Source organism: Drosophila gunungcola, chromosome 3R (assembly GCF_025200985.1).
Source record: "Drosophila gunungcola strain Sukarami chromosome 3R, Dgunungcola_SK_2, whole genome shotgun sequence".
NCBI lineage: Eukaryota > Metazoa > Arthropoda > Insecta > Diptera > Drosophilidae > Drosophila > Drosophila gunungcola.
In genome coordinates, this window is record NC_069139.1 from 13111251 (window position 1) to 13121724 (window position 10474).

The 10474-nt window shown below is 49.8% G+C and overlaps 1 protein-coding gene across 5 annotated transcripts; it reads right to left on the minus strand.

Moving 5' to 3' along the window:
- Positions 1-287: 287 nt before the first annotated feature.
- LOC128266736 (leucine-rich repeat serine/threonine-protein kinase 1) lies at positions 288-9497 on the minus strand. 5 transcript variants are annotated; one of them, XM_053003456.1, is made up of 12 exons: positions 9404-9497; positions 9234-9345; positions 8345-8504; positions 7027-8286; positions 5073-6953; positions 4514-4999; positions 4080-4452; positions 2940-4019; positions 2353-2880; positions 1456-2294; positions 965-1397; positions 289-902 (listed from the first exon to the last, which is right to left on the minus strand). In XM_053003456.1, exons 2-12 carry the CDS (start codon positions 9250-9252, stop codon positions 681-683), a joined length of 7281 nt encoding a protein of 2426 aa, XP_052859416.1. In that variant the 5' UTR covers positions 9253-9345; positions 9404-9497; the 3' UTR covers positions 289-680. The 5 variants fall into 5 exon arrangements, with proteins under 5 accessions (XP_052859417.1, XP_052859414.1, XP_052859413.1 ...); XM_053003457.1 differs by lacking the exon at positions 9404-9497 and having other exon boundaries at positions 288-902; positions 2940-4016; positions 9234-9392; XM_053003454.1 differs by lacking the exons at positions 9234-9345; positions 9404-9497 and adding an exon at positions 8574-8666 and having other exon boundaries at positions 288-902; positions 2940-4016.
- Between the last annotated feature and the right edge of the window lie 977 nt (positions 9498-10474).

Below are 10474 nucleotides of genomic sequence, written 5' to 3' on the forward strand. Positions count from 1 at the left end.
TTAACAATTGTTAAGATGTACGTTGCAAGTTTTTATTAAAAGATTAAAATGCTCCATAAACTGAGCTGCGGAATGTAAATCATTACTTTGTCTTAAAAAGAAAAATAAATTATTATCAAAATAGGAAACAAATTATAATTTGATCGTGTTTCAAGGTTGCTAGGCGTTAGAAGGAATAGAGAAAATAGTGTGGAATCTTTAGGAACAATTCTTCATAAAACACTGAAAAAGTAATAGCACTAAAAAATTAAATAATAAAATATTAATGTCTATTATTAAAGGGTTTTCTGTATATGAAATCTTGTAAACTAACTTGAAATGGCTATTGTTGCTAAAAAGTAAAATATTGAAAGCAAACCTTTTTAGGTGTTTTATGAAGAATTTAAATTTAAATAAATATATAAACTGTTTCAAAACACGAAGCTTTTTTTATGATATACAAGATCAGTATAAATTATATTGCACCACCAACTTGGCGAGAAACCCAAATTTAAATTGATAAAACTATTACTTTCTACTAAAAGCTTACTCAAAAAAGCAGAGACAATTAAAATTTGATAGCAACTAAATAGTTATCAGCGACCATTCTTCGTTTCTAGCACCTTATTTAACAATTTTGTGTATGTGTTAGTGGATTAATAAATACAATACGTCAACAAATGGTTCGAATGAGATCGAGATTAGGTCCAGTGCTTGGCGCGCCACAGCAGGCAATGAATGTGATTGTCCACATCCGCCGGTGGCACGGATTTGGCTGCACCATGAGTGGGTGTGCTGACGGCAGAGCACATAGTGGATGCCTCAGTAGAGTCTACGTAGCGTGAGATAAGGGAGCGGTACCGTCTTCCGATCGTAGCGATCAGGGGCACCTTGTCATTAGAAAGCGTTATTATGGATTTTATCTGGAGAAGAAACAGAAAAATTATATAGTCGACGCCAAGGCTGAGTAAACCGAGATTCTTACCTCATTTTCGTAGGGGCGAAACACGCTGATAGGGCGCAGGGTGTTCAGCTCGGCCACGATTAGGCAACCCCAGGTGGTTCCTATATATAGCTCCGTGCTGTGAGCGGCCAGTGCCGAAATCTGGCACTTGATCAGGTTCACGTGCTCATCGATCGCAATGCTTTGCAGGGATTCGGAGCAGGGCAGCAGCTTGGAGCAGTCCAGCTTGTTCTCAATTCGCTTGGAGACCACGCCCCACTGGTACACCATGCAGCCGGGATACAGGCAACTGAAGACGTGGCTGTCGTTGCTGCACATGCGGGCCACCTTGACGTCCTCGATAAGATTGGGCTCCTCGCTATGACACAGAGCCTGATGGCCGGACACTCCGGTCTCGTTCAACGGAAACACATTTATCTTTCCGGCAATTTCGCCGCACCACAATTCATAGTTTCTATACAAATATCATTTTGGCTTTAGCAGACTCAATGGTGAAAGACGTTTCAACTTACCCATCCACAAAAACCGAGCAAGCGGAGTGCAGTACAAAGCCAGAACATATCTCCGTGAGCACAAACGAGCCCTCGGCGAAGGCGCAATTGCTGGGCACTTGAGTGGCGTCCACCAGGAATACCCGACCATTGTGTGTGCCCACGGCCACGCGAGCTATCCGCTCCATGTAGACTAGACTGACCACAGCTGACTTAATGGCCGGGTCGAGCATGTAAGAAAACAAGTGGGCGTAGGTGGTGGTGCTGTAGGCATGCAGGTTGCCAGAAACGTCGCCCATCCAGATGGCCTCGCCCACCAGGCAGCAGCACAGCATGTTCATTTTGGGCGAGCGTTGAGCGGATCGGGCTCGTGAGTGGGCCCCATTTTCGGGAGGAGTCTTGGGCGGCGGCGCCACCTGTGGCTGCGGCGAACAACTGATGCTGTGGCACTGCTGCAAACTGCCGGCAGGGGTACAGTCCAGTATGTCGATGCGGGAGCCGAAGGAGGGCAGCCACAACTCGAGTCCGCACCGCTCCTCATCGCCCACGCCGACCAGCGACTGAAACACTCCGCACACAATCTTCTCGCTGTGCGGCATGGCCACCACGTCCAGCAGGTGAATGCACTCCGGGGCACTGAGTATGGACACAATCTGGCTGGCCGTGGGTCTGCGACGCGGCTGTTCGTGCCAGCAAAGGACCATCAGGTCCAGACAGCAGGTGGGGAACTGCGTCTCCCTCTGCGTCAGTGCCGGACGACTGCCCTCCAAAATGCACTCTTTAATGGACTCGTGCCCCTCGAAAGGTTGCCGTAAGCTGATGTTCTCGTATATGAACATGCCAAAGGAGAAGCAGTCCACCTGGAATTGAAATAAATTTATTAAATTATGAAATAAATAAGTACTTTAATAAACTCACCTTCTCGGTATATTCCTCCTCACCGTTGTAGCGTATGATCTCGGGAGCCATGAAGCCTTCGGTGCCACCAAATCCCTTGGCTCCGCTGGGTGCAGTCTGTCTGCTGATGCCGTAGTCGGCAATCTTAATGTGCACATGATTCCGAGGACTGTCCTCAGTGTGCGGCTGCGGCAGCTCCCAAACCAACACATTTTCCGACTTTAGATCGCGGTAGATGATCCTTCTACGATGCAGATACTCAATGGCCCGTGCCGCCTGCAGGACAAGGGTCTGGAACGTATGCGGACCCATGTGAGCGCCACTGCGTCGGTACTGTCGCAGCAGGGCGTCCAGACCGCCCAAAGGAGCTAGTTCCAGAACCAAGGCCAACGGTTTTATGCAGATCCCCACCAGGGGCACTATGTTGGGGTGCTTAAGCGTTAGCAGTACGGCCAGTTCCTGGCGAGCGGTGCAGTAGGCTTTGCAGGAGTGCTGCAACGGATCCCGGTCCCACTTGCCCAGAGCCACCTTAAAGGCCATCAGAGCGCTCTAAAAATAAATTAGGTAAATATAATTACAGAGCGTTTCTCCAGTTATGCACGACTCACCTCCTTGGCCCGAGCTCCGGGGGGCACTGGCTGAAGCATTTTCATGGCCACCGGCTTGAAGGATCTGGCGCCCCTTATCTTGCAACTCGCTTTGAAGACGAATCCAAAGGCACCGCGCCCGAGCATCGATCCCTTGATGATGCACTCCGGAGGAATAGTGTGCTTATCAGGTATATCAGCAAATATGACGTCCGGAGCTAGTTGGGCCATCGACTGCTCGAGATGCACCGGACAGCTGATCTTGCTTTGATTGTAAACGGACAGGATGCACTCCTCAATCATCCAGGCGTAGCAAACGTTCGAGTTGTCGGGCAGGTGATAGCCTGGGTGTCCGTCAACCGAGGTGTTGCGCGAAGAACCGGCGGAATCGGGACCCACGCCCGAGTCCGCATCCGAGCCGGCACCCAATGAATCCTCAGATCGTCGCTCCCTCCTTGCTGTGGCGTTGAGATATGCGGAGAATACGTTTAAGGCTCCATCCTCACCAGGATCACCGACTCCGTGCAAGAAGTACGCTCCCGCTCCGCGTCTGCTGCTCCGACTTGGTCTATTGCATCCCATTGGAGGCTGCTCCCGATCCACGGGTTCATTGCTGTGCTGCAACTGCAGTTTCCAGAGACAGCGCGGACACAACACCAAACGAGTGATCAGGAAACGACCCTCCGAGGTGTGAACAAACCGCGTGCCCAGCGAAGGATACCAGTCCTCTAGAAGCAAATCAATGTGATCCACTGCCAGGGCCAACAGTTTTGCCACCTGGGACACGTGCGGCTGAAGCTCGGCCAGCAGCTGACGTTCTCGGTCATCCACCTCCTGGGATATGTTCACTTCGTAAAGTGGAAAGTACACCTCCAGAATGCTGGACGAGCTCAGATTAACGTCGCTCCAAATTCCGTCCAGTTTTAGCTTAAAGCGGTTTCCATTTGCGCGGAAGGGTTGCGTTCGTTCTGTGTTTTGAAAGGGGACTTCCCAGATCTTAAATATTAAAATTGGTCCATAGTACAGGGCTAAGCCTGTCTGCCACAGATTCCACTGGGTGTCCTGCTCCAATGAGGTGCGCAAATCAAACTCCACATACTTCTGAAAAATAAAGCAATTCGATTTTTAACATGCCATTAAAGGGAAAAGTTTTCAACTTACATCTTGCGAAGCCACATAAACGCCGCGAATCGCCTCGATGATCTGTTCATCGGCTAGAATACGCGTGATCAATCTCGACCAGAATCCGGACGGAAAATAAGTCATTAGAAGAATGCGTCGCAGTCCCTGACTAGCAGTAGCCGAAGAAGATGCTGAAGTAGTGGACCTTTGCTCGTAGATCAGATTATTAAGATTCACTTCCTGTGAAACGGAGCAACCTAAGCTACGGCCACGGGAACGTTGCGAAAGCTTCACTGTGCTACCAGCGTTGGGTGTGGCTGCTTCTTGCAACGGCAGCAGAGAGGGAATGAGTAGAGTCCTCGAGTCCCACGTCAAAGCCACTTCGAACTTGTTCAACAAGCTGACAATGTAGCTGCAAAATAATATATTGAATTTATTTGCAGTTAGTACGTTAAGTTAAAGTTAAGACCAACCTCCTGTTCCCGTTTCCTTGAAGCTGTACACTGCGGAAGAGCAGCTGGAGATCGTCCAACTTCATCACACCCGTCGGGGCGAATGGGTTGATCTCCCGCACGGTGACCACATGGGCCAGCATGTCGCATAGCCACTGCGGGTCGAGGAAGTAGTAGTCCCTGAGCGTGGCATCGTCGTAGTGCAGCAAAACGCCATTCTCGTGGCACCACGTGGTGGCCTGCTGCAGCTCGGCGGCATCCCGAAAACTCTTGTAATTGTGCAGTCGCATCTGTTCGGTGACCAAGCGTCTGTATTGCTCGCCGTCCAGGACAGGATCTCGTCCTGCCGCGCGCAGATTGCAGGCAATAACATTCACAATGTCCTCTAGGGCAATGTAGCTGGCGGGGATCTTTTGCAGCAGCATGGGCTCCTTGGAGCCGGGCGACCGCAATTGCATCGCGGTGTCGTAAATGATGTTGGCCAACAAGTGGATGTTATGTAGGGAACTACAATGGAAAACAATCGTTGCATTAGATTCAGTTAGTAATTTGTTTCACCAGCAAAGCACTCAGCACTTACCGACAACTAATTTCGATCGAGTCAATCACTCGTGGCAGCCCGATCTTTTCCGCATCGGGAATGGCGATGAACTTCTCCCGAATCAGTTGCTGCAGCTGCTCTGCCTGCTGAGGAGAGATGGACTCGCCGACCGCATCGAAGTGTGTGCCCACAATGATGACGGGAGAGTTGGGCGCCCTCGCTTGAATGTTGCCCAGCCACTGCAGCAGTTCGGCCAGCCCCTTGTGGCCGTCGCTGATACGCCACAGCACCAAGTACAGACTCCGCTTGGACAGGAAGTACTGGTGGGTGGCGTAGTACTCCTTCTGGCCACCAAAATCCCAAGTTCGGAACACCACCGGGCCGTGGGAGCCGGGCGCTCGCTTCCGCTTCTCACAAATCCAGGTGCCGATGTCCACGCCCACCGTGGATATATTCGCGCTGGAGGCGGACGAATGACGGTGCGATCGAGAGGTGCTGCGCGCGTGTCCCATTCGCTTGGCCCAATGGTTTTCGGTGGCGCGAGATCTGTGCGAACTGTAGCTGGATCCGGAACCCGCTCCCTGGCGCAGCAAGTCCAGCAGAGTGCTCTTGCCGATTCCAGCCACGCCCACAACCATCAGCTTCATTCTCGCGTAAGGCTGGGCATCCTCGTATATGGACTTAAGGTATCCCACGATGTCCATCGTCTTGTGCTTCTTGCTCTCGATCATTGAGCGCAGTGGCTCCTGCAGCAGGCAGCCGCGCGTGTTGAGATTCCAAAGTCGCGAGAGAAGCCCCAAATGCGGCGGCAGCTCTGTGATGTTCACGTTGCCGCTGATGTTCAGCACTGACAGACTGCTCAGCTCGTGCAGCGAGGCAGGGATCTCCTTCAGGCAGTTGTTGGTCATGTCCAGCATGGACAGGTTGGGGAATATCACCTTGGACCGGTTCACGCCCACCACACTCCAGTCGGCGTCCTCGCTCTCGTTGAACAGCGTTGTGGCGTCGTCAGTCGACAACTGGATGCGTGTGAGCAGGTTGTCCGCCAGGATCAACGTGCGCAGCGCCTCCAGGCGCAGATGACGCCTGTGCCGGCAGACGCTCTTCAAAACCGAGGCCCGGAAGGAAGTGACGGAGGAGCAGCTGCCCTTCGAGGATGCCGTCTTGTAGGATTGCTCCTCCTCCCGACCCTCCGGCAGCTGGACACAACTGTAACATAATAGGTGCGGATCCGATTCGGTTATCCGGGGCAGGCTTGGCCAGCAAGAGATCTCGTTGTGGCTCAGATCCAACTGCTTCAGCGTGGCCGGATAGCTTGTTACGTGGCCCATGGAACGCAGGCTGTTGTACGACATGTTCAGCCGGGTCAAGTTAACCGCCAGGCAGGGCAGAGCAGCGGGAATGCTAGTGAACAGGTTGTTCGCTATGTTCAGACTACTCAGCTGTGAAGAGCCCATTCCAGGAGTCTTTCCATCTCCGAAATCCTGGTCATGCTGCCACTTCATGTCGTTGTCGGTTATGTCCAAAGATGCGGACCACAAATTCCGATGGGTAAGCCGCTGCTCGGTCACGTTGCGCGGCTTGTTTGAGTGCGGCTCCTCGAAACTTTGCAGTTGTAGTTTGTCCAGGCTCAGAAGCGAGCTGCTCGTCTGCATCGGCGGCACAGGAAGATCCCTCAACAGATTGAAGGCCACATTCAGTTCGCGCAGCTTGGGCGCACGCCACAGGTCAAAAGGTAGCTGTTGCAGCTTATTGTTTGAAACATCCAGAATAGAGAGAGCGGGAAGGTGAAAGATGGCAGCCGGTAATGTTGTTAATTGGTTGTCCTGCAGGAAAAGCTCATCCAAAACGGGACAGGCATACGCCTTACCCATCGGCGCGGGCAGATCGGTTATCCTGTTTTGAGCCACATTAAGATACCTTAAGTAAAACGAATTATTATTTAATATGTATGTAGCAAAAGTAAATTCATTGTAAAGTAAATTAAACTCACTTTAGGCTAACCAGATGGAACAACTCCTGCGGAATTGCTGTGAGAACATTGTGCGAGAAGTCGATTCGCGTGATGGCGGTCAGAGCAACCTCATTAAGACGGGCGTGCGACTGCAGCTTGGGATTCAGGAGCAGCACTCCGCTGACCATCCAGGGAACCCTTACTACTGACAACTGAACGCTGGAGCCCAAACTGTGCCAGTCGATAATAGTGGGCACATTGGGAAACATGGCGCTGTAGGATATGTTGCTGGTGGACGGCAAGAACACATTCACCTCCACCGGTGTCGGTAGGCCCTTCTTGTTGATCTTGTAGTCCGAGTCCGGATGGACGCGGCGAGCCAACAGGCGGCTCAGGATGGCCTCATCGCCGCCAGTGATGGCCATGCCAATGGCCGAACCATTTTCGTCACGGGCTCCATGTTTCAGCAGGAGATCTAACATTGCTAGCGACCTTTGCTTGCACGCCTCGGCAATGGGGACATTGCTCAGACCGTATATCTCCTCGCAACACTTGGGGTCGTTGTGATCCTCCACTGGCTTAGCCACGATATTGGGATTTGCTCCGTGCTGCAAAAGGGCCTGCACCACATCCAAGTGGCCACCCCGAACCGCCGCCAGCAGAGCTGTTTCCCTTGCCGCGCCACACAGCAGATTTACGTTGATGGGACATCTTTGGCATTCTGTGGACTCCTGGGCAGCCTGTTCCTCGGGTCCTTCCGATTCACCAGATATGTGCAGCTTTGACATGATGGCCTGAATGCCAAACGAAATGCGTTTCCTGGTCGGAGTGATTGGAGTGCTCACCGAGCTGGCGGAATCGCCCAACGTGCGGCGGCAGTGAAGCTGCCACTTGAGGAGTACCCCAACCAGCTGCTTGTTTCCCAGAATGCTGGCTATGTACAGGCTGGTCTGACCTGTCACATCGTGGGCGTTGGCGTCAAAGGGCAGTCTCCACTCCCACTGGCCCTCCTCGTCTCGATATGTCTGGTAGAGGTAGTCGGGATAGCTGTAGCCGATGAGCAGATCCAGCAGCTTGATGTGTCCATTGATGCAGGCCGCGTGCAGCGGGAGCCAGCGCTCGACAGTCGGCTGCTGAATGAGCTCCGGGAAGCGATCCAGCATCAGCCGGGCGATGCCCAAGTGACCGCTGTGGACGGCCGCGTAAAGCGGTGAGTACCTGGTGACGGCATGGGAGCGGCCATCCGCTCCAGCATCCAGCAGCCGCTGGGTGATGCTCTCATAGCCCGACTGGCAGGCTCTGAAAGAGAAGTGCCATTAGACAAGCCGGCAAGAAACTAGAACAGACTTTTTCTCACATGAAAAGTAGGGTATTCGCTCCTGATGGAGCCATATTGACTATAATCTGCCGCTCAGTCCCCAGGGCCGCCAGCAGGACCCGCACAGTCCGCTCATCTCCGGCGCTTACTGCCGCCCGCAGCTCTCCGTGCTTTATCTGACGCACTTCCTCACGCGCATCTGTGAAAGAGGAGTTTGCCGTTCGTTAGACATACGAGCCAACACCCTAGGGCGTTCTCCAATGCCCACCCCGTATCGAGGATGCCTCAATGACCTCATCCACGAAATAGTCGCAAGCCTCCAGAGCGGTTTCAGTTCCAGGCTTTGGATGCTCCATGCTGAATTTCCAAGACATTATGTAACCCAATTCAGCGCGACAGAGCCCCCAAAATTAATTGGCATCGGAGAAGAGGACCGAACGCGGCGCTGGCGAAAACTGAACTGAACTGAACTGAGCTCAACTGATGGGCAAAATCGATGGCTGTGCCATTGATGCGTTGCTCGGGCCACGTTTTTGTGGTCATTGATCCAGGCCGGAATTCGACGCACTGCGCAAGACGAGACCGAAGAAGCACGGCAACTGTTGCACGTGGTCAAGGACTGGCATTGGATGCGTGGCATTTTTCGTTGTTTGTTTTTGTGTGGGTGTCGAATGGCCCAGTGGTTGCAGCGCACCAGTTGCTTTTTAGAGAGGTGGCATTTTAAAATAAACAATTTCGCGCGCCCACTTCAGTTGCAACCCTGTGCGTGCTGGTGTTGTTGAAAAACCAATAACAACTGGTTGGAGATTTAATTGCACCACTTAAATAATTTGCATATGTGATAGGGCTTATGGGCATTTGCACTTTGACCAGATTAAAAACTAGACAAATAACATGCATAGTACTTGTTTTAAATGATATTACTCACCTTCATCGGAGTCGCTCATCGCTTTGTTACATGAGTTTCACCAGATACTCTGTTTGTTCATTTCCCGCCTTTGTTTCTTGAGGTCTCGGGACGAGTTGGCTTATTTTAGCACCTATTTTTCGACTAATTTAATTAATTTTTACATTTTGCGAAATTTTCACTTTGTTTACCTTTTTTGTAGTGAGACCAGATCATGTAAATTGTGTGAGCCTCAACCTATTTTTAAGGGTTGTCAATTTATATTATAGTCCCTTCACACTTAAATGAATTTATCGATAGAACTTTAACATTGCAACGTTCATTGGTCTTGTTTGAAAATGAAAAACTCAAGGACATCAATGGGAAAGTAATTATCAAAATTTCATAAGTAATGGAATGTAAGAACGTCGGAAATGATAAATCATATTGTTAATTACGTTTCTTTAACAGAATTGCCTCCAAAATCCGTACTTAAAATTTCGAACTCCTCTGTTTAATATTCTCAGGATATCGATACAATATCGACACTTTGATCTGCTGGCTACAATCTGCACGATATGTGCTGTTAAGCAAGGTTTTGCAGTCACTGCGATTCCACATGAATCACCGAGGAATGACCAATGCTGAATCACCCATGACAAATTCACATAAACATGTTTTTAAATATTTAAATTATTTCTTTTTCTTAACTAACCGTTTTATTTCCATGAATTTTAATTATCGCTTCTATTATCATCCAAATCGGTCATTTAGTTTTTCCAGTCTTCATTTTTCTTTTGCATGCGTTGTTTTTAACGCAATGCTTTGCTTTTCTGAGTGCCTTTTCCGCAGACTGAGTGCCATCGGTCAGACGAACAATAAATAATTATAAATAAAATATTGTAACATTTTTAATTTTAGTCATAGAATACCTTTAAGGGCAGAGAAAAATTTTTTGTACGTGCGCAGGCTTTCTTGTTTTGCACACCATCGATGTTGAATTCTAAAACTAGTTCTTCAGCCAGAACGTTTTTCAACGATTTTGACAGCGTCGCCTGACTAAATATGTTTTTCATTTCATTTACCTATAAGACAATAGATTGTTAAATGCTGGTTATAACATTATAATTAAAAAATTGACTTACATATATGATTTGGGCATCCAACGTCATATCTCTGTCTATTAAGAACAAATCCTCTTCTGTTTGTAACGGAAAGCTAAAAGTGCTAATTTCTTTAGTGACATTATTCTGTTGTCGGTTAAGTAATTCCTTAATTAATTC

What these genes read in the sequence shown, in the direction of transcription:
- LOC128266736 (XM_053003453.1), bottom strand. Translation starts at nt 8,661, where the DNA reads ATGGAGCATCCAAAGCCTGGAACTGAAACCGCTCTGGAGGCTTGCGAC. An exon ending in TCGATCGAAATTAGTTGTCG is followed by an intron (nt 5,000 to 5,072) that starts GTAAGTGCTGAG and finishes TTTCCATTGTAG; the next exon opens with TTCCCTACATAACATCCACT. An exon ending in TTTATGTGGCTTCGCAAGAT is followed by an intron (nt 4,020 to 4,079) that starts GTAAGTTGAAAA and finishes TTTATTTTTCAG; the next exon opens with AAGTATGTGGAGTTTGATTT.